At 35.7% G+C, this 27,841-nt stretch overlaps 1 protein-coding gene across 2 annotated transcripts in view; it reads left to right on the plus strand.

Moving 5' to 3' along the window:
• WDPCP (WD repeat containing planar cell polarity effector) overlaps positions 1-27,841 on the plus strand; it is a 399,135-nt gene that overhangs the window by 123,316 nt on the left and 247,978 nt on the right. For both annotated transcript variants that reach the window (XM_032410864.1, XM_032410865.1), the window contains 3 exons: positions 11,352-11,466; positions 14,239-14,372; positions 17,897-18,088. In XM_032410864.1, coding sequence (XP_032266755.1) covers positions 11,352-11,466; positions 14,239-14,372; positions 17,897-18,088 — 441 coding nt within the window. The remainder of the gene's footprint in view (positions 1-11,351; positions 11,467-14,238; positions 14,373-17,896; positions 18,089-27,841) is intronic.

The following is a 27,841-nucleotide window of genomic DNA, read 5'->3' on the forward strand; positions in this document are numbered from 1 at the left end:
TTTTTTTTTTTTTTTTTTTTTTTTTTTTTTTTTTTTAGGTTTTATTTATTTATTCATGAGAGACAGAGAGAGAGACAGAGGCAGAGGGAGAAGCAGGCTCCCCGCGGAGCAGGGAGCCCGATGCGGGACTCGATCCCAGGACCCTGGGATCATGACCTGAGCTGAAGGCAGACGCTTAACCGACTGAGCCACCCAGGCGTCCCCTTCTTTTGCTTTTCTAGTCTCAGTGAATAGCTCTGCCTCCCATCCACTTACAGAAACCAGAAAGCTGGAAGTCTCCTGTTTATCTTAGAAATTATCTTCTTCTTTACCTAACTCCCACCACCACCACACACACGTCTGACTGAACTCTTATTGTTGATTTTATCTCCTAAATCTCTCTCACACCGGCTGGAGGCTTTCCATCCCTTTGCTAATAACTTTAGTCAGAGCCACCTCACTTCATCTCTCTTTTAGACTACTTAAACACTTCCTAAATGTTCTACCTGCTTCCATTTTTGCTCCCCATCAGTCTATCCTCCACACTGTAGCCAAAATGATTTTTTAAAGGCCAACTGGTCACTCTTCTCTTTAAAACCCTCCCACAACTCTGGAGAATAGATAGGAAACTGAAAACTGATTAACTAGGCAGGGGTAAGGGAGCATGGGTGGGAGGGATACAGGAAAAGGAATAAGACTTTTTTTAAAAAAAAGATTTACTCATTTATTTGACAGAGAGAGAGCAGGGTGGGGGGCGGAGAGAGAGGGAGAGAGAGAATCTCAAGCAGACATCGCACTGAACACAGAGCCTGATACGGGGCTCAATCTCACAACCCTGAGATCATGACCTGAGCCAAAATCAAGAGTCCGACTCTCAACAGACTGAGCCACCCACAGTGCCCCAGGAACAAGACTTAACTGTTACCTCTGTATAATTTGTTGTTGTTTTCTTTTGGAACTACATGAATGTATTATCCATTCCAAAAATTAAATCAATAAATTGAATTTTAAAAATTATAGCATCACACTACTCTTAAAGGCTAGACTGAACTCCTCCTAATCTACTTACCTTTTTAACTTCATCCCCTACTATACTCTCTTTTAAAAATTGGGGCGCCTGGGTGGCTGATTTAGTTAAGTGTTAGACTCTTGATTTCGGCTCAGGGTTGTGAGATCGAGCCCCAAGTTGGGCTCTGTGCTGGGCGTGGAGTTGGCTTAAGACTCTCTCCCTCTCCCACTGCCCCTCCCCCACCCCCACTCGCATGCACATACTCTCTCTCAAAAAATTTAAGAAAAAAATATCAGTGCCCTGACAAAGCAAAACAAATCTCAGTGCCTCAGCCACACAGGCTTCTGTCAGTCCCTCATGCTCTACATGCTTTCTCTTGCTTCAGGGCCTTTGCCTAAACTGTTCCTAGCTCTACCCAAAATGCCCTTTGCTCCCCTTTTCACTGAGGTAACACACTGCTATCCTTATATCTCAGACCACCAGTTATCACTTCCGTAGGGAAGCCTTCCCTGACAAGCTCTATCCTCTATTATGTGCTTTTACAAGACCATGTACTGCTTGGCACTCATTGTAGTTCCAGTTTTACATTTATTATATGACCATCTAATTACTATCTGCTTCACCGATTTGACTAAAAAGTTCCAGGGGGGCAGGGACTGTGCTTGGTATGTTAAATTAGAGCAAAGTTATAAACTATTTCGGAGAAGTTATAAAACTGCTCAGTATTTTGTGATAGATTTTTATTTTTAAAGATTTTTGTGGTTTTATATTTCTAGCTCAACAAAAAGAAGTAGTAACAATTTAACGATACTAATCCTAAGAAATCTCTGCTGTGCTTAAGCCCAGCATAATACTCTGTGTTGTTAAATTAGGAAGGTATCTGACTGCATATTAAGGGTGAGTGTGTGTATGTGTGTGTTTAAATTAAGTCAGGAAGTGCTGTTGTCAGTCTTTAAGAGGTGACGTATATACAAAATTTCCAAGCTTACTTTTCTGGAACATCTTTAGAGATTAATATTTCACAGACTGTGCCTTGGGAAATGCTCTTTTAGATTTATGCTATATTAGTATTTTATTACAGGGAAGGAGAAGCAGAATGTTTCAGGAGCAACTGTTGAGTATGGTCCTAATCAAAGAGAACAGATAAGGAGTTATATTAAGAATGGTAGATTTTAGAGAAATTGAAGAAAATCGGCAGAATATTGGTGAATTTGAAATCTGTGGGTGAAGGTGACCAATTAAAAATGGTAAATTCAAACAAAGGGAACTGAAAAAAGATTTAGTGGTGATCTTTATTCCGTTTTAATGTTTTAAAATTTAAAATAATTAGGGGTGCCTGGCTCACTCAGTCGGTAGAACATGTACTCTTGATCTCAGGGTTGTGAGTTCAAGCCTCATGTTGGGTGTGGAGCCTACTTAAAATAAAAAATAGATAAAAAATTAAAAAATAAAATTTAAAATAATTAAAATGACTCCTTACCACTCTAAAATGGCATACAATAAGAACAGGTATATAGTAAAAAAGTAAAAGTACCCTCCAACCCCAGGCTCCTGCCCCTCTTCATGATAACCACAGTTAACAGTTTGGTTTATGTCCTTCCTCCATGTATTTACAAACATTTCTCTGTGTTTATGTATGCATATACATTTGTTTTTAAAATAAGTGGAATTACCCTGTACATACTGTTCTGTAACTTGCTTCACATAACAGTGTATAACATACCTGTCAATGATCTACATCTACCTCCTTATTTTTAGTAGGTGCATAATAATCCATAATTTGGATCTACCATACTTTACAGTGATATTCTTTTTTGTAAGTAAATAAATTGGACATGGATGAACAATCTAATAAAGCATTATGATAAGAAAAAAGTGTTTTGATTTTTTTTTTTTAGTAAGTGAAATTGCAGAGGAGAGGGACTCAGTCCAGTTTCCTACTTGATCCTTTTAGTAAGGATCCACTGTTGTAGTTCATTTTCAGTATGATTTAAATTCTGACTTCTTACAAACAGATTTTGTGGCATAAAAGCATCTCTTTAAAACCATGAAATAAGAAATATTTTTGTGGCCAAATAATTTAAGAGCTGCTTCTTTGTTTTTAAAAAGTTTTATAGAAAAATACCAAAAACATATAAAAAGTTAAAAAATCATCCATAATCCCAATTTTTAAAAACTCTATGAGGCCAGAAGTTAAAATTCATGCCTCTAGCTCCTAATTTCACTTCTTTGAGGTATGTAGTGTCAACAGTTTTGGGCATAGTCTTTCTGACATTTTCTTGTATTTATGCACATAATTTCTACATGCATATATATATATATACCACAGCACTTTTTTCCTAATAAAATGGGATGATGCTCTTCATGTAGGTCTGCAACTTTTAGAAATTCTGCACACACTCCTTACTCAACAATGTATCATAGACTTGGGCAGAAAACTTCTGATTAATTAAACTTATCTTTTATGTTATCTCTATTTGTTTTCTTGTACTAACAACATTCACAATAACCAAACTCATAAGCTACTGATTTATTAACTGGCATGTCAATTTATTAATTTATAGTGTCATAATATCTGGCATCATAGATTTTGTTCATTTGCTTGGGGCATTCCCACCTGATGGCTGAATTACTCAAGAGACAAAATTATAGATAAAAAGGCTGATTGGTGAGCTAAGAATTAGAGCAAGAGTGAGGAGGTGTTCTTACAGGATATTTCTATCAAGCTCTGGTAGCTCTCTGACTTGCCCTGGGGCTCTTTCTGTCTTGACAACTGGCATTAGTTATCACTCATTGCCCTGGACATGGTGAGAAGCATACAGAACAGGCTTCCTCCAGGCTCCTGATCTGAACTGTGCACTGCTCACCACTCCATTTAAGATATCTGACCAGGTGTTCAGACATTACTCTTTCTTTATGTGAGGAAAGTGTTGGTTAGAATTTGAGGATCCCCCAAATCGGCTTGATGCAGATAGGGAGAACCTTCCTCATAGCAGCTCATTGACGAGCACTCTCTTCGGGTGAGCCTCTGTGGGAGCAACTCACAGCTAGAGCTTGTGATCACCAGTGTCTCCAGACATTGCCGAATGTCCCCTGGTGGCCAAAATCAGCCCCAGCTGAGAACCACTGGTTTAGAGGGAGACTGGTTTAGAGTGAAGAGTGAGCAACAGAGAGGAAGAGAGGAAAACTGGATGGGATATTACAGGACATTAGTTCCTCGGTGGTGTGAGAAAGAACACTAAATTTGTCCTATGTCTTAGTCTCTACTTTCCCACTAATTATGAGACCTTTGGTTAGTTGCTTTACCTTCGCGGTCGTGAATTAGTATGAGAATTAACCTTGTTACTGTTATTTTTTTTAACTTGTATACTTATTAGATACCGGAGTTGTACTGTCATTTTACATGCATTATAATGGGTATAGAAGTCCTCTGTAAGTTGTAAAATTTTGTACAAAAGTACTGTGCTATCTGGTATGATTTCCTGTTCACTTCTTACCACTACTTTTATCCCTTTTGATCTTTGAAACTACTGGCAAATAGGAGATTTACCTTTGTACTTTTTGTGTGTGTATGAATTTCACCATGATTATAAATATTTTCTAGGAATGATCACTTTTATGTAATAATTATATATAAACATAAAAGAGGTGGCTTGAAAATTACATTAGGGATTAAAAAGTAGCATTACTCATAGTAAGTGAGAAAAGGAGATTTCTGATATTGAAATAGACTTAGCAGGCAAATTTCTAGGCATGTATGTATTCCATATATTGAATAGCACTGTACAAATCTTTGGGAAACCCCATTGTTAATACTTCTCTATCCAGAAAAATACCTGTTTATTTCTTGTCCTTAAGTCAATTCCCTCTGGTAAGTCAATTAAATTTTTTTTGTCCTTTTCTTAACTGCATTCACTTTTGTTTCTCCACTTTAAAGGATTAGTCAGGCATGGTTTCCCTCTATACTCAAATGTTTGCTGAATGAAGGAATAAATTACTGAAGACATGTTATCTTTTTTCCAGCAGGTTATCTGCTAAAATGATCAGTGACTCTACTCTTCATTATAGATTTCCCCAATGTAAAATTGTTTGACTATCTATAGCTCTCAGAGTTTCTCCAGAATTTATCCCATGGATTGGATTGGGGGCAGGACTGAGTGAGTGTTGGGTACCATCGTGATGTAAATTCACTGGACCTCCAAGGAGTGGCTCTATAATACTTTAAATATTTCCTTCAGCCCTAGAATTCACTCCAGTGGTCCTAATACTTTGTTGTCTCTCTGGATTGTGGTGTTCAGCACCTGCTGTCTCCCACATGCCTGCTAATGATTTTGGGGATCAGACTTTGCTGCCTGTTCATGACTTAATTTTCAGATCATGGATTGAACCTGTCACTCATTGTTGATTTTTGGTACTGACCCTGCATACCTTTACTTTTCATTTTCTCCTCAGATATAATAATAGTCACATGGATTTGGGGAGGGTTTTCTTAACCAATGAGAATATTGAATTCACTGGAATTGTTTGTGATCACTATTATAAAATAGCTCATTTACAGTTACTGCACCAGTTCTTCTTCAATACTTGAGACCAAGTGTGATGCATTTCTCTTCTCTGTGGTATTGAACTCTCTCTTCTAGGAAACAGCCATTTATCCTAACCAAAACCTCCACTTCTCTCTGAAATGAGGTCTTCTCCTGTATTCTATATATATTCTACTAACATGTGTCTTCCTTATTCACCATTGTATCCCCATCTATATACTTGGATTATATAGGAGGCACTCACATATTTTGACCTAGTGAATGAAATGAAACTCAGGTTCTTGTGGTTGTTTATGTTTTGTGTAGATTAATGTTATCATCTGATATAATTTTCTTTTTTCTTTTCCCGTGCCATTTCATCTCCAATTAAGTACTGAATCTAAGGTTAGGAGAAACCATTTTAAGAGCCATTTGAAGATTATGGGAATCATTTCCCATTTTCTTAAAGAGAAAGCCTCTTTGGTATGAGCTTATTGGAGAAAATGAGAAGGAGAAATGATAAAGGCAATGGAAAGAAACATGGACAGAGCAGAAATAGTATTTCCTGCCTAGGAGACCGTCTGAGAAAAGAAAAAGTTTCCGTTCCTGTTTTGCCTTAGTCATGTTCTGCATAAAGAACAACATTAAAATTAGAACAGTTTTGGGAAATCTCATGGGTCTTCCATTGATTCATCCTGTGGATCTAGCCTCAAGCTCAGATCTGCTCTGTAGTGGCTTCCCTTTACTTCTCTCCTCTTTTTCATTTTCTGAGCTGTCAGAATTTTCCAACTGTTTGCAGTAGGATGGGACAATATCTTAGTGCCCCTTTTTCTTCTTGTCATGCCAAATCTTACATAGGCCATTTTGGAGGGTTTAGGAACAAACCTGTTGGGGAAACAGGTGGAAACACTTTCTTGTCTGAACTGGAATATTCTTTTCCTGAACTTCAGACTATTTTTTCCTGATACTGGTTATCTCCATTACTATATCCAGGACTATCCTTAGCACCAGTACTTGGAAACTTTATGCTTTCCCACAGGTTGTTTTATAAAAATGCATTGATTAGCGTTTTAATTTATTTGTATCTTATTATTTCAAAATCTGGTGTCAGAGATACCTCTAGGCCACAAGACATTTAGAGATCTATAATGATGGACATACCTTGATCCTGATGAGTACCCAAACTAGGTTCCAATAAGAGGGCTAACCTGATCTTTTAATACCTCTAAAGTTTGGAATGCTCCAAACCTCAGACCATGGTCCTCTTTCTCTTTCAATTTTGTTGATTGATTGAGTGAAATGTTTGTTTTTTTTTTTCCTCGCAGTTCTAGAGACTAGAATTCTGAGACCAGTGTGCTGTCAGGGTTGCTTTTTGGTAAGTCCTCTCTTCCTGACTTACAGACATCAGTCTTCTTACTATGTTAACATATGGCCTTTCCTCTGTGCATGCACATGGAGAGAGAGCTCTCTGTTGTCTCTTCCTCTTCTTATGAGGACACCAGATTAGGGCCCCAACCATATGACCTCTCTACTCATTTTTTCAGGACAGCTTATCCAGTTCCATGACTTTAAACACTATCTTTATATTCTTGATGACTCCCAAATATATATTGCTAGCCCTTACTTCACCCTGAACTTCAGACTCATTTCTACTTGTCTACTCAATATCTCTACTTGTATGTCCATAGACACCATAAACTAACATGTCCAAAACCAAACTTTTGATTCCCCCTAAATATGTGTCTCCTTGAGTGTTCCCTATCTCATTAAATCCAGTTGCTCAGCCCAAAAATTTTTGAGTTTTTCTCTTGTATGCCACATCCAATCCTTCAGCAGGTTCTGGTTGATTCCCTTTAAAATATATCTCAAATCCGTCCACATATCATTTCTTCTAGCATTGCCATTCTATCAAAGCCATCATCTTCTCTCACCTGGACCACTGCAATAGCCTCCAAATGGTCTCCTTGGTTCTACTCTTGCCCAGACTCCTCTTTAAAACATAAATTAGATTGTAATTCTCTGCTGCTTAAAACCCAATGATTTCTCATCAACCTAACCTGGCCCAGCTACCTCTCTGATTTCATCCTCTGTGAATATCACTGTCACTCATTTCCCTCTAGCTACTCTGCTCTAGCTTTCTTCAGTCATCCCAGGCATATTCTGACCTTAGAGTTTTTGCATTTGCTGTTCTCCACCTCAAGTTCCCTTTCTCCAAATAATCCTGTGGCTTGTTCAATAACTTCATTTAGGTCAAGTGACTCAAATGTCATCTCCTTAGAGAGATCTTTTTCTTTCTTTATTAGTCATTCTGCTTAAAAGAGCATTCTCCTAAAATCCCCATCTTTACTGTGCTTTATTTTTCTCTGTAGTTCTTGTTGCTCTCTGACATTATATCAAAACTATTTGCTTATTGCGTGTGTCCACACTAGAAGGCAAGCTCCCTGAGGTGAGGGAGGCAGGGACTTTGTTGGTTATGTTCACTGCTGTATCTTCAGTACCTAGAACAGGGCCTGGCTCATACAAAATACTAAATATAGATTTGTGGAATGAATGAATGAATATATAAATAAGTGGCTGCACCTATCCTTCAAAGAAAGATTCTGAAGGAATGCTGAAACTCATTGGGCAGGATTCACAGTTCCCAAATCGCTGCTCCAATCTCCATATTATCTACTGCAACATGCATGCTTTCTTACTGTACCTTAACACTTCCCCTTCAAATCCTTTCCAGCTTACGTCCCTCTTTTACCTACTCTCACAGGTTGCACTTTACATCTCCATCCCACAAAAGTGGTCTTTTAGAATTCGTTTTCTTTTTTTTTTTTTAAAGATTTTATTTATTTGAGAGAGAGAGAATGAGAGAGAGAAAGCACATGAGACGGGGGAGGGTCAGAGGGAGAAGCAGACCCCCCGCTGAGCAGGGAGCCCGATGTGGGACTCGATCCCAGGACTCCAGGATCATGACCTGAGCTGAAGGCAGTCGCTTAACCAACTGAGCCACCCAGGCGCCCCTAGAATTCGTTTTCTAAGATAACAAATGCTCATACATAGAAACAGCAATTGCTCTTAGCACATGAGGGTTAGTTCATGATAGTGGTGCTGAGAGCAGAAAGTAAGGAAAGAAATTTGAAACTTGGACAAATTAAATTCCAAAGTTCTGGAGGAACTTGCAAATATCTTGGAGACAATATAGTTATGAAATTGTAGCAAATGGGAAAGGTGACAAAAGATTGTACTGGTGATAACTCACCTGGAGTCTAGTGCACTCTGTCTAGTATTGAGTCCAATCTGGGCACAAGATTTTTAGAAAGACAAAAAAAAATGTGTTCAGAGATGGCAAATAGTATAGTGAACATACATCATATGAGTAATGGTTGAATAATAGTAATTGCAAACATTTACTACGTGGCAGGCATTATTCTAAATACTGTTTGTAAAAAGTTATTTAATGCTCATCCTATGAGGTAGATGTTACCCTATCTTTTTGGATGAGGAAATGAAGTTATAGAGAGGTTAAGTAACTCCCACAAGGTCACACAGCTAGTAAGAGGTAGAGCCAATGTTGATTTCATGCTGATTCAGAGTCCATGCTTAATACTATGTTACTATCTTTTAATATTTTAAGGTGTGCTATTGAAGAAAAATTTAGATTATTATAGAAGTTCTTAGAAGGCAGTATTAGCCTTTACCTCAAGCTCAAGCACCGCCATCTCCTACTCAGTCTTCCCAGTCTCTCCAGTATGTACTCCAATAATAGGACCAGTAATAGCACTTTATTACACTTATTTGCTTGTATCCCTCTCTCTATTAACCTATCTTTCAACTATTTTGAGGATTATATTTTATTCTCTTTTGAGCTACTAAGTTTAGTGCTTGGCATATAATCAACATTCAGTTTTTGTTGAATGAAAAACATGAATAAATGATTTCTAAATCAATTAGAACTGTCCAGTGGTAAGGTAATGAGCTCCTGATCACTAGAGGTATGCAAGCATGGGCTGAATGCTTGAAGGATGCTTGAAGGGGTGCTGCAGAAGGAACTTTCATGTCATTGTGGAAGATTAGACTAAGTTTCTTTCTAACTATGAATAATCTAATCCTGTAATGAGTTAATTATGATTTTTTTCTTCAAACATTTAGTTAGCATCTACTGTGTGCCTGGCATTATTTTAGGCATTGAAGATACAAAGATAAAAGTGGCCTAGCCAGTATCCATAAAGAGCTAGTAGTCAGTGGATAACTAAGAAAAGAGATGCTCAGGAATATAGGTGTAAAGTCTTAGTGGATAAAAATAAATAGAAAAGGACAGCTTTTATAGATGTTTTGAATAAATGGGGGAGGGAGAAAAAAGCTATGACATAGGGGAGAACTAGGTATGAAAGATGACCCTAAAATTGCCTGCCTGAAAAGGGAGAACTTAGAAGTAAAGACCATGTGTTATGTTGTTATGGGGGAATTCCCCAAAGAGAAATATCAGTGTTTGCCATCAAGGTGTATTGCAGGGCTGGATGTAATTCAGTAGAGATTAGTTTGTGAATATTTTGAAATTCTTGGAACAAATGTTCTTCTCTTATTAGTCTCTCAAACGAATAAAGATGGTAACCTCTTCCCTGCCCTCTGCCCCTTATAGGGGCATTGACATTAAATGGACAGTCTATTAAGTCATGTGAGACCCTTCAGTTTCTTTTCCTATTCATGTGCCTGGAATCTGTTAGGCGGTGGGGAAGTAGTAGTCTTTCTTTATATTAGCCTGGTCCCTCATGCCGCTCATCCTTCACACATGTCTAAATATGTCTTGACACAGAATCATCCTTTCTAGCTGGGACACGACTCCTAGGTAGGTGGGGAATTCCCCTGTTTTGTTTAAAATCATAGTTGTCTTTGAGTTTGGCTAGCATGTTCATGATTAGTTTACTGACAATTGGTTTTTTTCTTCTTATACCATATGCTCTTCCATGATTCATCAGCTTTGAGTCTGTTGCCTTGAAGGTGAAACAATTTCTTCCAATGTTGATATTTCATAATCTCATAGATAACAAGCATACGCATATGCATAGTCCTTTCAGAAGTTTTAAACATTTGGAGATGAATGAATTATGCTGCCACAAATGGAAAGGAGCAGTATAAAATCATAATGGTGATATCCAGTCATCTTTTGTTGGTGGTTGGGTGAACACTGATATTGATAAAGCCCGGGTACTTTACTGTGTTTATCTCTTTTTGAGAAATTGTTTGTGACATGTACTATTTATTTTTGAATATTAAAGTTTAACATTTTACTTCAATTGCCTTGATTTACATGTATTTAATATTTTAAACTGACAAGATCTTTATTTGTAGAAGTAGGGTTTAAATTCCGAATAAATTGTAACATTCACTTTTTATATTGTTTATATTGTAATGGTTGCATCTTTTCTATATTTAATGTATAGCAACGACTATTCAGACCTTCAGAAATCTTCTTTTAATTTCTGATAGAAATAGTAATCTTTCAAAATATTTTAATAGAACACAGTACATTTTTGAAATCAGTACAAAGCAGTTATTTCTACATTGGTGTTTTCTAAGTGTTTCGATGATTAGGCGTCTAATAAACATGGTCTAAATTCAGTTTCTGCACATGCTTTAATCAGTGCCTTTATTGTGGTGCATCATTTAGCCACCTGTATCTATTTACTCAGAATGGCAGTGATTGTTTTCAATGAAGAAAAACCTTTATAATTTCATGGTGTAGATGCTCATGTAAATATCTTTATAATTTAAATATATTTAAAGAGAGATTTTTGAAAGACTCTAATTCTCAGTGTATCTCTCCCCCTGACCTCTTTACCTGGTTTTAGCTCCTCTTTGGTTCAGGTGTGCTGGTGTCCCTAAGCCTCTCTGGGCCACAGCTGGAAAAAGTGGTGATTGACAGAAGCCTGGTGGGGAAGCTCATCTCCGACTCCATCAGTGATGGTAATTACCCCCATGTGCCTACATTAACAGTGGTGCAGGAGAAATACTGTGTCAACAGGTACACTAATTATTACCACTGGGGACTTGCAAACACAAGTAATCACTTATAATAGCATAGTTACAACCCCTGGGACCAATACAAGTTTTGACTAATATTTACTACAAAAATTTTGTCAAGCCTTAGGCTCATACTCTGAGTATTTTTCACTTTTTCCTTTAAAAAATGTGAATGTATTTTCAAAATAAGGTGTTTTTTTTGGTGTGTTCTTTCAAAATTAGTCCCCTATTGTTGACATTTCAAATATTTTTCATTTTCAAATGAATTTTAGATAACCCAAATGTGTTAACACATCCACCAATAAAAAAAAAAAAATCTATGATTTGGCTAGTAGGAAGATCCTTTGTTACCAAAATCTATGAATACTAACTTTTGAAAAAATTTGGGCAGTATTTCTAAATATCAAAAACCAATGCCAAATATACTAGATAAAGCTGGATCCTTTTAAGTATACCACAATCAGTATGTAATTGCTACAAAGCACATAATAAAGGGGCTCCTGGGTGGTGCAGTCAGTAGGGTGTCCAACTCTTGGTTTCGGCTTGGGTTGTGATCTCAGGGTCAGAGATTGAGCCTGGGGTCGAGCCCAGAGTTGGGCTTCACGCTCATTGCTCATCTTGGAGTCAGAGTTGGCTTGGGTTTTTCGCTTCCTCTCCTTTTGCCCCTCCCCCACCCTCACACTCCCACACACACATGGACATGCACACACTCTTGCTCCCTCACTCTTTCTCGTCAAATAAATAAATAAATCTTTTAAAAAAGCACACAAAAAAAGATTTTAAGCCAATTATTGAAAAGGTAGGATACTGACATTTATTGAGTCCGAAAAGGCTCTATAATTCTGTGTCAACCTACTTATTTCATTTAATTAAAATAAAACTTTATATGGTATAGTTATTTCCATTTTATAGATAAGGAAATTGAAGCTAAGACACTAAGGAATGTGCCCATAAATGAGATACTAAGGAACAGCTTGAAAATAACCAAACTGAGACTGGAACCCAGGTTCTAGCTGCAGAGCCTATTTTCTCTCTGCTATACTGTGCTGACTCCTGAGGTTTTAAGGTTATGTTCTTTTATTGAAGGTAAAAAGGTTTAAGAAACAGGTTGCATTATCATTAGTCATTGAAAATTGTCAGTATCTTAACTGAATAATCAAAACAAAGTGTGATCTAGTGGAAAGGACAGAGGTGAGAATACAGAAACCTTGCTTCTGCTTTGTGCTATCACTAGCTACCTCTGAATAACTTAGACACAATTTCATCATCTTAGAGAAAAGCACTTTGCAGGATGGCCATAATTAGCAACATTCTTGATAATAATAAGCTGGGGATAGGATTGTAAGTGTGCCGTTTCCTCTTCCTTACAGGAACAGGTGTCAAGGAAGCTTCTTATGGAAGAAGTTCCATTTTTATATGTGTAATAATTGACCCCTTTGTTGACACTGCAAATAAAATAGTGGCTGTGATGATTTTGTCATGTTGATGCTCCTGTATAAGAATTAAAAGGAGACACCCAACACTATTCGTGTCTCTGAGATATCTTTTTACTTGTTTCTTTTATTTATATCCAAAATAACACACTCTCATGAGACCATGATAACAATGTGATTTCTTGGCAGTTCTCCAGATTCTCCTGTAATTGTGTAGATATACTGTTGGTTGCTTCTTGCACAGCCAGGGTATGGAAGTAAAGAAAAATACATGAAACATTCAATAATTTCTTTATGGTAGGAACAATATAAAACATTTCTCAAATTCCTAATATACTAAGTTTTTATCAATAATTTTATAACATTAATAACCCTTTATGTAACTCATGAATATTAATTGTCTGCCTACTTGTGTGCGTTAGAAATAAGGCTGTAGAAATATTTTTGCTCATCTTCATTGTTAGATATTAATTAATGTAATGTGCATATTGAGTATAATATGCTTTATTTCATTTCAGTTCAAGGCCTCTTTTCAGCAATGACTTGTGTTTGCAAGCTTGTATACCCTCAAAAAGAAGGTTGATTGATGAAAAATTAAAAAAAAAAAAATACAGGGGCACCTCAGTGGGTGGCTTTTCAGTTTAAGCGTCTGACTTCTGCTCAGGTCATGATCTCAGGCTCCTAGGATAAAGCCCCGTGTTGGGCTCCCTGCTCAGTGGGGAGTCTGCTTCTCCCTCTCCTTCTCCCTCTGCCCCTCCCCTGCTTGTGCACTTGTGCGCTTGTGCATGCGCGCACTTTCTGTCTCTCTCTCTCAAATAAATAAATAAATAAATCTGGAGAACACTGATCTGTATCCCCTAAAAAACCAATTTATTCTCAGATGGTTTATATCATGTAAACACAGGATTAAAGGCTAAATACAAATAAAAGTAAATGTTTTCATCTTTACATTCAGATATGAGATAGTCTTTATTTTATGCTTTTCTAGCCTTGGTTCATTTGGTGGTTGTCCCCAAACATCAGTGTATCGTAAAATGGTATTAGGAAAAAGGGAAAGTATCAAATCCATGCATGACTAGGTTGATGATTATTGTTTATTTGTAATTTCTTTAATATTCTTGCAAAATAATGATATTTAGGAGACTAGTTATTTCAACTGGTATTTATTTTCTGAGAATAGCTTTTTGTAATATTTTAGTGAAAAAATTCTCAATTCATTATCATTTTATTCTAATTTAGTATTTTATAATATTATCAAATCTTTTTTGTTTTTGTTTTTTAGCTCTTCTCACAGACAACTTTATCATCTTATCATTTTTGACACAAAACAAACTATGTTTTATTCAGTTTACCAAGAAGATGGGTTCTCCTGATACAAACAAAAGACTGGAAAAACTCTCAGCCTTGGATTATAAGGTAGAGATTTCAATTTATAGAGTTGTATTATTAATTATTAAGGTATACTAGAATATCACATGGATATTATGCTCATTCTTGAACATTTCTAGATTTCAGACAAACCAGAGTTAATTATATGATTAAGGTTGATTCACTGAAAATAGTGGCTATCCTACCTTTTCTTTTTTACTCTCATTACGGGAGTCTAATAATGGCATGTTTGGAGCAATTTATTTAGTACTTATGGAAATCAAAGATAGACAATAGAGACAAGATACACATTTGAAAATGGTTTTCTTGCTAAGGGCAGGATATACACCATTCTCATTTTTCCCTAAAACCCCATATCATCTTTCTAGGCAAGGATAGCTGCTCTGGCTTCCATTTCACAAGAAAAGAAAGAAGAAAGAAGTCACTTTCAAAGGTTAATAGAAAAGTGTAATAAACAAGGAGTGGGAAGACCCCTCACCCCCCACATACACACACGTACACCCAACTATAACTGGAGAAAAATGCAAAACGAAATCTCCTTCATATGTTAGTATCTTTCCCTTCACTAACTCCAGGTAATTTGTTTCCTTGTATCAGGGATTTTACATCTGTTAAGGCAGGATTTTTTTTTTAAATGATGTGTTTAATATAAGTTTTGCCACATTACATTTTAACTGCTTGGAAGGCATACTCTCTGCTAGGATGAGTATCTAATACATTTTCCAGGCTGTTTCAGTTCAAGGCCTCTTTTCAGCAATGACTTGTGTTTGCAAGATTGATCCAACCTCTGTGACGTGGATTTGAGACAGTTCACTGTTCACTGGGAACAGAGCTGATATACAGCTTCCTTAAAAAAGATGCACACTTATGCCATACCCAGAATATCTATCTATAATACGGGCAAAGATTTTTAGAAGTCAGCTTTGTGGCTTGAAACTTTATGTGTGTGTTTTAAAAAGTAGTATTTAAGCTAACTTTTTGCCCTTTGGGATTATTTCTTATTGTGATTGAGGTGGTGATGATATAGGGAGGATTTAATTTTATTTGGTAGAAACATCTATTCTAATAAAAAAGATTTTTGACATGGGATAAAATATATTAAATGAGTTTTTCATTGTGGTAATAAACTAATTTGGTTTTCTTTGCCGACCTTGTGGAGCTTCTGTAATATTTTGTATAATACTGATTTTCTTTAATTGGAGTCGGTGGTATTCATGTATTATATTTTGGTTAGTAAAAAAAACTGGTATTAGCACCTTAATGGGATGTTATTTTCTAGATTGACTAACTGTAGATTTATTTGAAATGTTGCTTTTTTACAAATACTGGTCTTTAAAATGCACCAATATAGAAAAAGTAAATAAATTAATGAAATGCTCCAATATGCATTAACTCAATATATTTAAAATGTTTTCAGTGCTACTAATATAAAATTTTGTATGACGAGTTTCTTCGTCTTAGCTATGATGGATATTTTAGTAGTCTTCTCAGCTGAAGGATAGTAGCTACCCATTAATGAGATCAGAGAGAAACTGTCAAGATGTTATCTTTTCTTATTGAAAAGATGTGAAAAATAGACTTACTATATGGACTCTTACACTTTAAGTAAGGGAATTGCTTATTTGTTTCTTCTTTCTGCCTTTGGATTTGAGGATAATGTGGGTACTCCACATCATTTCTATACATTGGAGAAGTAACCTGCTTCCCTTTGGAAAAGCCCATGGACTTCATTTTCTGGTCCACTATTTAAAATACAGTTATTTAATACTTAGTAAAAATGGCCATATATCTATAGGAAGGATAATTTAAGAAACTTGTTTACTTTACTTGCCCTGTTGACCATCATGATAGAATACTGATGCCATTAAAACTCACAGGAAACAGGAAATTTCAGATTTGCACCATAGGAGGACTGAAAGTGTCAGCCTCTTAACACTATTTTCTCATCTAGAAATTCGTAACATGTTTACGTGGCAATAGGACATCAAAATAATGTATGTTTATTTGTGAGGACTTAGCAATTCCATTATGGTATTTATCTCAAGAAGATAAGTAGTTAAAATAATGATATTGAGAGAATAAATATAAGAATTTGCACTTCGAAGCCTAAAGTACATCTGTGTTGTCTGTCATTGCCCATTTGGATTTTAAAACAAAGAAATAGTGTAAAGTATTTATAACTCTGCTTTTCTTTACAGCTGTACCATAATTTAATTCTTTCAGATTGAAATAATTTTGGCAGAAAAATTGCAGGGAAATATCCTGAAACTATTGACCTTTAACAAGTTTTCCAGTCTACATTTTAAAAATCCAATTCAATTTATTTAACAGGAAAGGGACAGTGTAAGGAGTTAAATGTTTACCATAGGAGAACAACACTGGTAATTACTTTGATTTCAGTTCCTTTTGATGTGCATTCAGAGGATGAAGAGGTCAATAATATTATGGCCATACAAATAGAAAAGGCTTCCTTTTGACCATATTAAAAAAAATAGCAGAGGATTATTAAAGCATTAACCTTGATTTTAATGGCCTTGGTTGAGTGGTGAGATCACAATTTGGATGAGCCTGATTATTTACTAAATACAATACATAAATGCAACGGGTTCTTAACACCCATTGCACTCTGGCATTATCGCATTACTGCCATCCTTTGTTGCCTTGCAGACAGGAATATGAAAGCAATCTGTCATGTAGTGAGACTGGCTCCAGAAGCATTTCTCTGATAAGAAGACCCCCTGCCCTTTGCTAGTGTCTGGTCCAGTAGGCTTAGCCATGCGCTTAATCCCCAGAAAGTGGTTCGATTATTGCTGACCAGCAATGGCAAGATAGTTTTTTTTTTTCTTCCAAGCTATCAACCTTCCATTAATTCCTTAAGCAGAAATACGGTGCAATCTATATTTCCTTGGCATGTGTCACCCAGATGGTGCTGTGCTTATGTTTTCAAATAACCATGTTCCAAAATAACATAGTTTGAATAATAAATTCTACAAATCCTTCCTAAGAAAGAGAAGCATAATTCTCAGAAGCTGCATAAACTTTTACGCATGATGCTGTGGCTTATCCCTTTATGCAGAATATATGTCGCATATATTCTTTAAAGTGACATTTGCCTCAAGTTGTTTTTCCTTTTATTGTTGTCAGTCATTGTTAACGTGTTATGTCTTAAACAGTAGTCAGATACTCTTGGTCAGCAGTACTGAACTTGTCATTTAATATAGCTGGTCTTAAATCCTATGTGTAGGTCGAAGCTGTCAGGCAGCCATGACTGTACATTTTGGTATTGATTGGGATTGCTACAGCCAATTCCTCCCTAACTCACATTTCTCCTTTTCCTTTCCTCTGCTAAAAATGGGGAGAATTTTGAACATATGTCTTTTTTATATATGTGTCAAAAGAATTTGGTAAATTCTGACACCTCCTTAAGCACATGTTTAACATGCATATTTACTTGCATTTATCTACATTTACAGATGCTTTAATTTTTGTAATACTGGGAGGATTTTGCATTAAAAAATGATTCTCATATGCTTTTTTCTCTTAATCATTAGATTTCCTATTACGAGATACCTGGCCCAGTAAACAGGACAACAGAGCGTCGTCTAGCTATCAACTGTGTTCAGGATATAGTTGCTTGCTGGTGGCCACTGGTCAGTGATGATGCTTGGCCTTGGGCCCCCATTTCTCCTGAGAAGGACAGAGCCAATCTGCTGCTCCTAGGTTATGCTCAAGGAAGACTGGAGGTAATTTTAAAGCAAATATATACATTTTGTTGAAGAGCAAATAAAATAAGACTCTTAGTTTTTCTGTTCTGAAATAAAGATGAATACTTTTTTAAACCTATAATTTATTTTCCTAAATTCTCAAAAGAGGAAATTACATGTAAAGTGGGATCCTTAGAAGTATCATATCTATAGGGTAAACAGACAATTCCAGGGCTGGCCTGAATCTCACAGTGATTAAGAACACAGGCTTCTGGGTTCAAATCCAAGCTCTGCCACTACATAGCTCTCTGTTCTTGAGCAAGTTATTAAGCTCTGTGCACTGTGGTTTCATTATTTGAAAAATAGAGTTGACGAAGATAAATAAGTTAATACATGCATTTAGAGCAATACCTACATATAGTAAACTCTCAAACACAGATCACTGATGTGATTCTTGTTATTACCATCTTTAGTGCTGTCATTACTGTTTGCCCATAATTTCATACCTGCCAAAGCTATGTTATCTGTCACCTTCTTTATACTTCAGTCATTGAATCAGCAAACATTAGACGACGAATGCTTATTTTGTGGAAGGCTCTGTGGTACCAAACCATGGCTGAGGCAAGAATTTATAAGGAGGGCTGTAGAGCAGTGGCCTTCTCAGTCTAGTGTCCTGCCTTGGATGGGAGCACCAAAACGGTTAATCTAGGAGTGGGGGGGGGGGGGGGGGGGGGGGCAGTATTTCATCCTATCTATTCCTGACAGTGGTTCCATCATCATTCATTATTGTGAACCTGTGGGTAATTCCAGCTTGTACCAGTTCTTTGAGTATGGAATTCTGTTTTTCTTTTTTATAATTTAAAACAAAAGCAACCTTTCCTGTTTCTTTTTTAAGTTTTTGCCTGAGTAAAATATAGACAGTCCCAACTTAGAGATAGTTTGACTTAGTATTTTCGACTTTGCCATGGTACGAAAGCAATACATGTTCAGTAGAAGCCGTAGTTTGAATTTTGAATTTTGATCTTTTCCCAGTCTAGTGATGTGTCTACTCTCCCATGATGCTGGGCAGTGGCAGTCAGCCACAGCTTCCAGTCAGCCATGCAATCATGAGGATAAACAACTGTTGCCCTTACAGCCATTCTGTACCCACACAACCATTCTGGTTTTTTTGCTTTCAGTACAGTATTCAATAAATTACATGAGATATTCAACACTTTATTATAAAACAGGCTTTGTGTTAGATGATTTTGCCCAATTGTATAGGCTAATTTAAATTTCTAAGCATGTTGAAGCTAGGCTGGGCTAAGCTGTGATGTCTGGTAGGTTAGGTGTATTAAATGCATTTTCAACTTAGGATATTTTCAACTTATGATGGGTTTGCTGGGACTTGACTCCATTGTAAGGCAAGGAAAACTGTGGTATGTTTCTGTATTTTCTCTAAATCTATTATCTATTACGCTTTAATTCTGAGATATAATGAACAAGTCCAAGTTTTTTTCTATCTCTACCTGTCTCTTCTGGTGGTATAAACTTTCAGGCTGTCTTCTAAGACTGCAGAGTCATTTTTAATTAATTAATTACCCTTTTTCTAGAACTTTTCCAGTTTTGTTGCAGTGACTAAAACCACTTGTAATGCTTTAGGTGTGGATTTGTGAGGCTAAGGAAGTGCTTTGTTCCTAGTCACTTGCTTTTCATGCCTACTGCTTTATTGATCTTGGGTTCAGAAGCTAATTGAGTAAAAGACTTCATCAAAATGATTGTAATGAAGCTAATTAGAATTCTATTAAATGTTCTGCCTTATAATAAAGGTAAAAATAATTTAGTTATACTCTACATAAATTACCTGTATTTGAAATGAGTGTATTACATGAAATTGGGAGTGTTCTAAAGGGTATACATATGGTCTACATACCTTATCTCCTGGTATCATCTAGATCATGGACTTTGGAGTTGGAAAAAACCTAGTTTAACTGTTGGTTGGACCATATACATGCTAACTGTGTAACCTTAGTCAAGTTTACTCCTTCTAAGCTTCTGCCTGCTCTTAGCTAATTTTGTGTTTGCCCTTGGGTAGATCACCTATTCTCTCTGACTTTAGTTTTCTATTTTTAAAATGATGGATTTCCACCAGATAGATCACCTCCAGGTCTGTGACAGCTCTAAAAAGTGCTCACCTGGATTCTGAAGCCACAGATCTGATTGAGCCATTGCTTGCTCAAATGCCTTTAGTAGATATGAAACTAAACTTAGCTTCAGCACTGACCACCCTGACTGGCCCTGACCTACCTTTCCAGTGTTATTTCCTTATACAAACCTATGTTCTAGCCAAGTGGTTTACTCATTGCCTCTTATTTTCCATGTCCTGCCTGTACACATTACTGGTATTTCTACCTGAAAGGCCCTTCCTTCGGTTTCCACATCATTCAACAACTATTGAGCATGACCATGGAGTAAACACTGTATTTCATTCCAAGGGATCTGAATACAAAAATAACCCTGCCTGCAGGGATCCTAGTGTCCAACCAATGAGAGACAAATATGAAGTAAGTGCACTAAAGCATTAAATGATGCTGTGGATAGAGTATGTGTAAGCTATAGTAGGAGACGGTGGGGAATGATTGATTCTACTTAGGGAGATAGTCAGGAGGAAACACTAAAGAGGCTTTACAGTTTGCTCAAATATGAGATTGGCAAACAGTTTTACTTGCTTTTACTATCCTTTCTAAGTTCCATATAAAGGTTGTACTAGCCCTCTGGAGTGATTTGGCTAGCTTTTTCTTTTTCTCCTCTTTGAAACAGTACCAAAAGGAATTAACTGATATTTGAGTGTTTGGTGAAACTCACCTATAAAACTGCTTGGGTGTGGTGTCTTAAAGGAAGGTAGATTTTTTAAATAACAGATTCCAGTTTTAAGGCCTGCTTTTTTTTCCAGGAATTTTGAAGTCATTTTCCTAAATTTGTATTTCTGGAAAATTATCCATTTTATGTAAGTGTTTTTGAATAGATTTTCATAAAGTTGTATATGATACTTGCACATGATTTTTAGTTATTCACCACTGATTGCATAGTTAATGCCCCCCTTTTCAATCCTACTATATTAAGATACAGAAATTCCTTTTTTTAGCAAGAGTAGCTTTTTCTTGGATTTGGCCCTTTCAGTCATTCTATCAAAGTTAAACTGTTGGAAAAATTTGTGTAGATTACTTTTGCAGAACCTCATGTGAACTTCTATATGCAAAAGGTGAACTTCTTTGGAAGAAATCTCTAGGGAAATAATTGTTTCTTTTTTTCACATGTGAAGACATAATTTTTAACTATGAATTAATTGTAGCACATTTTTTAGAATATCATGAACGAAAGCCACTAGTCTATAAAAGTAATTTTCAGGCATATGTCTTTAAATTTTTTTCACTGGCCACCAATAGACTTCTTGAGCTAATCATCAGAATAAAAGATACAATCTGCTCTTAAACTCTAAAATTCAAACTAAAAGAGTAGCAACCTCGTAGAGAAGAAATTTAATCTTTGCATCTGTTAAAACTATAGAATTTTTAAAAAGCATTTCCCATCCAAGTTCAATCAGAAAATATAATAAGCTTTTAGTTGGAAAGTGACAAGATCCTAGAGTAGTGGTTCCTAGCCTTGGCAACACATTACAATCACCTGCAGAGCTTTTACGAAGGGGCCCACCCAGACCAGTTATATCAGAATATCCAGAGGGAGAGGAAGCACCAGTATTCTTTAACAGGTTCCCTAGGTGATTCTCATGTGCATCCACATTGAGAAACACTGCTTTACAGCAAACTTAAAAAAAGAATTTAAAGCCATCCTTTTTGCATAACAGACCATGGAAAGGATAAAGCCCACATACTGAACCAAATGAGAGTTTTAACAGTAGATTCTAAGTAGAAAATTGGCTTACCAAGCAGCTAAAAAAAAAAAAAAAAAACAAAAAACAAAGAAACATAGAAATAAGCTCTCTGTGACTGAATTATCTGTCTTTCAGAGGAGGAACATTTTTAAATTTATTTTATGGGTATTAGAAAACTCCTGGTCTAATTTCACACCGCAGAGCTCTAAACAACAGCACGTATCTTAATTATAAGCATAAAGCAGAGAGAGTTATGTAGTCTAGAAAAAAAATTTCTTTTGAAAAATATACAATAAATAGTGTGTAGAAAAAGAAATTTTTATCAGTAAATTCATTTAAAAGCAGTTTTTAATGGTATAGTGTGAATTATCATATATAACACGGTAATCATTTTTATTTAAATTCCACCTACTCTTTATGCTTTCCTTTTGGAAAGTTTGAACCATCATCACAGAACTATTTAATTCATTCACTTTGTCAAAAATATGATGACAACACAACTTACTCTTCCCTTACCTTTGTATTTCAACAAGTATTTAACTTTTCAACTGTATGGATTAGATAATGCTTTCTGAGTATGGTCGTAATTTCAAGATATAGTCCTCAGAAGAGGTCACCTGAATTTGTTTACCAAATTAATCAAAAACACTTAAGCAGAGCTATTAAACCTTAAAACATGTTGTCAGGGATAGGGAAATAAAACCTCACAAAGATAACTGTTTTCCTCTAGAATTTAAAAGCCATTTTTGCGGTGATTTAGAGGAGCAGCAACTAATGGAAAAGTAAAAATGTGACCAACTTTTAATATAGCATAATTTGATTAAAGAAGCATTCAGAAAGTGTTACACATGCATTCAACTGAAAAGCCAAAATATTTAAGAAACATCTCTTCCAAAGACACGTATATATTGTGTTACTTTCAACCAAATAACAAAGATTTTATATTCTCGGTGTGATAGCTTTTAAAAAATCTCTTTATTATAAAACATGCATGAAGAAAGCCACACAAAATAAATGTATAGTTTAATGAGCTATTATGAACGAAATACCCCTGGAACCACACTTAGGTCTAGAAGAGGAACATTGTCAGGCACCCAGAAATACTATTATGTACCGTCATGATTTCAACCCCTTCTTGGTCCCCAAAAGTAACCTCTATCATGACTTTCCATCACTTTCTTACATACCCATGTAGTTTTTATCATCCTAATGCATCTCCCAACACTGAAGTTGAATATTATCCATTTAAAACACTAATGTGAGGTTCCTGGATGCCTCAGTCAGTCAAGCTTCTGCCTTCAGCTCAGCCTGCAGGCTCTCTGCTCAGCAGGGGAGTCAGCTTCTCCCACTCTCTTTGCCCCTGCTCATGTTCTCTCTCTCGCTCACTCTCTCAGATAAATAAATAAAATCTTAAAAAAAACCAAAACACTCTAATGTATCTTTTGATTTACAAGTTCCCCCTCCATCCTTTTCTTTTCCTTAAAATTGATCTTTTGAAACTGCAGTGTCCCAATTTTGTTGTTTTTCCATAATCGTAGTAAGGTTCAACATGTTTCTCTATCATTTGAAAATTCTACAAGTTAGTCAGTTTTGGCAAGACTATATGGGGTGGTGCATTCTTTTTATCAGAAGGCACGTAATGTCAAGTTCTCTCTTGGTTGTCTGTCTTTTAATGTTAGCAGCTATTAATGCTCAGTGCCTACATCCATTAATTCATTAGGGTTGCAAAATGGTGATATTCTAATTATATTATTATTTTTTCATTTATTAATTGGGATACTTTTATAAAGAGATGCTTGTACTCATCTCCTATTTGTTTTCCCAATGGATGAATTCATATAGATAGTATAATCAGGATAAATGTCAGTTTCTTTTCTTTTACTTGCTAGTTTTTAAGATAATGAAATGGTTCCTTATCACTCCCTGAAGGTAACCAATTTGTTTTTGTTTTTCAAGTAGCATTATTAATTGATGGATTTAAATATATTTGACTTGATGGGTTTTATAAATTGTATTTGTTATCCTTTTGAAAGCCCAGGCTTGTCTTATGTTTGGGAACCTCTACAAGTTGGCTCCTCTTTTTGTCATGACCTCAGTAGTCTTGGGTAGCTTTCCTGCTATTTGGTATGACAAATATGTCCCATGCTTATCTTGTATATTTCCTGCCTCAGACCTGGAATTAGCCATTTCTTCAATAAGCTCTGGTTTCTTTTAATGGAAAACGGTATTTTAAGCCCAAGTTTGGGAGCTAGGGATAGTATGTTGTTGTTACTGGATTCATCATTGTTTTTAGGTTTCTTTAGTAGAATGAGCTAGAGATTTTATACATACATATTTTCAAAGTGAGTTCACATTGCTATTTCTAACTCGAATTCAGGATACAGGGGTTTTAATTTAATAGCTTCTATATAACATGTATCTCCTCATTTTCATACCAAAAATCCTAGTTTGCAGGGACGTGGGGGACAAATTATAATATACCGTAATTACTTGCTTACTTTATCTCACAGTATACACCTAACAGTCTGAGAATAATCATACTAATACTACCACTAATATAAATTACTGAGAACATTCAGAAACTTTTTGCCTATGTTTTTATCACTTCTTTCCTTTCCATTTTTAAATAGTTGTACTTTATTTACATTATTGGAGCATAAAGTCATTACACATAATGTTCTATGTCTTTTAATCTTCATCTAGTCATCCATGGGTTTTTGGTTTTGCTATTTAGTTGAATTGTTTCTTTTGTGTGGGGATTTAGAGAGATTCAAAACTATAGTGCCGCCATCACCACTTTGCCAGAATCAGGGATGCTATATTCATGGTCATATTTAAACACTTAGTTTTTAAAGCTCTCTGCCCAACATGGGGCTTCAACTCATGACCCCGAGATCAAGAGTCGCATGTTCTACTGACTAAGCCAGTCAGGTGCCCCGATAAACACTTAGTTTGAACCAACCCTCTATAGCTAAACATGAAACATGACAATCTTGAGCCTATCTCCAGCTCACTGTAATTGCATTTCTGCTTTCTGTGCATTCTTAATTTTAAAATATCTTCCAGACACAGTATCAGTCATATTGACTGCTTATGCTTTTCCTTCTCGGTACTGTTCCTATTTTGATGACTTTTGGATCAGTTCTGTCTACTTTTTTCAAATTTAGCTTTTTTTAAGAATAAAAATGATATCATCTAAGTGTGTGTTTTTCAACAAGTTTCAACCTTAAAGCTGACTGATTTAAACTTGACTGAAAACAATTCTCCTTAGGAAGGAAACTAGCAGCTTGTTTATCCTTGAAACTGGGAAATTCCAAGACCTTTAGGACTCTTCTTTATCTTTTCTGCCCTTTCTTAGCTTGAATTTTTAAATTCTTACCATTTTCTTTCTTTATTACACAGTTTTCTTTAAAAAAAAAAAAGCAAACAGCAAAAAATAAAACATTGAACCATGGTCATCCACCTCTTGTCTGGTGTCACAGTCTCTCTTAATTAGGCACTTGGAACATTGCATAGCCTTTAGCCTGTGTTTCTGTGCTTTTCTTTGTACCTTCCTATTACCTTAGAATTAAAGCAGAGATCTTTTTCTAGAGACTTCCAGACTGAGCCCATCACCACACATTATAAAAGTCTTCATTTTTTCATCCCTTAATTATCTATACTGTTCTTCCCCATCTCATTGTTTGCCTCTTCATTATGCTTGTATTAAAACTTTTCACCATGTTCTTTACCACAGCCATTCCCACTTGAATTCTACTGATCTGTTCCTGAAACCTGACATATATATTTTAAGATCTTTAGAGAGTTATTAGATTTCAGAATTCACCTAATCTGGGGAATGCCTGAAGATAGGATTAAGACCAAGAACTCAAGGTTGCTAAGAGAGTAAATCTTAAAAGTACTTATCACAAGACAAAACTTTGTAACTATATATGGTGATGGATATTAATGAGACTTACTGTGGTGACTATTTCGCAGTATATACAAATATTGAATCATTATGTTGGACACCTGAAAGTAATATAATGTTATATGTCAATTAGACCTCCATAAAAAGAAAAAAAGGCCAAGAACTCAATGAGAGAAAGGAATTCTTGATTATGAAGTTTGTAGAGGATAGCATTAAACATGCCTTATGGAAGGTGATAGTAGACTTCAAATTAATCTTGGTAGCTTACATGAATATCACCAGCCAATGTCTTTGGATTCTTTTCTCTCCTTTGTGCTTTTTCCTTCAGGGCATTGTCACTTAACATTTCTCCCTTCACTACACACCACATTTTTTAATTTCTTTATCTTAGCGTTATATCTTGGCCTGATTATCTCCTGAGTAGTACTTCGAACTAAGTTCATTTGGGGAGGAAAAACTAGTTGCATGAATATGAGAGATGTCTGAGTAGATGCAAGTTTAGATTTTAAAAAGTCTATTTTTTCTTGGTATTTTGCAATAACTGTATAATTGCATTTGGTGTTTTCAACTTCTTATTTGCAAATGATCTGCTAACAGAGCATCTTATAGCTAGAAAATGTATTGACACATTTTCCTTCCATATAGCTCTTCAGTCGGTAGGGTATATTTTAATAACTTTAAAAGGCTGCTGAAAATGCAGGTATAACACTTCATTTTCATAATCTTGGTCAATCACATTAGCATGTTTGTAGAAAAACTGAATGACTGAATTTTCTTCTCCTGCATGTCATTGCTTTATTTTAGCTGAGTTGAGTCCATTTTTATTGATTACCTGTTTCTCTGTACTTATAAACAAAATGTCTTGCTTCAGAATTCTAATTGGAATCTCAGTCCACTTTTCCTGTAAATTAAAAATATTAATATCACATTAGGTAACATGCAAGTATCATTGCAGGAATCATGATTGACCTGAACTTTTGCAATAAGGTTTTGTGCCATGTCAATCAAATTATTTATAAACATTTCTCTGTGAAGATATACTTAAGTCATTATGTACTTATTACTGCTTCTTGTTTATAATAGTACATGATAACTTTACCGGGACAGTATCTATATGTACAGATTTCTTATTTTCATGGACTGAAATGTTTCTTTCATTCTCATAATATTGGCTATTTTAAATATCACATAATTAAGTATGGTTTTAAATGAATTTAAAATCCTGGAATTAAGTATGAACATTGTATATCTTATTTTTTTTATTTAAAAAAAATTTTTTTTTTTTTAAGATTTTATTTATTTGCGAGAGAGAGAATGAGAGACAGAGAGCATGAGAGGGAGGAGGGTCAGAGGGAGAAGCAGACTCCCTGCTGAGCAAGGAGCCCGATGTGGGACTCGATCCTGGGACTCCAGGATCATGACCTGAGCCGAAGGCAGTCGCTTAACCAACTGAGCCACCCAGGCGCCCTGTATATCTTATTTAAAATATATTCAGTCAGTCATGTTTATTAGGCTAGTACCATATACCAAGCCCAGCTCTAAATATCATAAATAAATGAAATCACTTTAATATTAACTTCCAAGTTAAATATTTCCTATGTTTAAAATTATCTTCCACATTTATAGTTTGCAACTATGTAAGTGTCAGCCACGAATTCTAAATAACCAAATTTGGAATTTATTTAGGATCAGTGTCTCTCCTTCTTTTTATCTGCTATTCTTGTGAAAAACTCCAAGACTTTCTCTTCAGGAACAACAAGGATAGCCAGTATTTATTGCAGTCCCCTTTGTCCTCTGCATATTAGGTATGGTTTTTTATTTATTTATTTATTTTTTATATTTTACTTTTCAAATTTTATTTTTATTTTTTTATTGTTATGTTAATCCCCATACATTACATCATTAGTTTTAGATGTAGTGTTCCATGATTCATTGTTTGTGCATAACACCCAGTGCTCCATGCAGAACGTGCCCTCCTCAATACCCATCACCAGGCTAACCCATCCTCCCA

The sequence above is a fragment of the Phoca vitulina genome, unplaced genomic scaffold (genome assembly GCF_004348235.1).
Source record: "Phoca vitulina isolate PV1807 unplaced genomic scaffold, GSC_HSeal_1.0 scaffold12, whole genome shotgun sequence".
In the NCBI taxonomy this organism is placed as follows: Eukaryota; Metazoa; Chordata; class Mammalia; order Carnivora; family Phocidae; genus Phoca; species Phoca vitulina.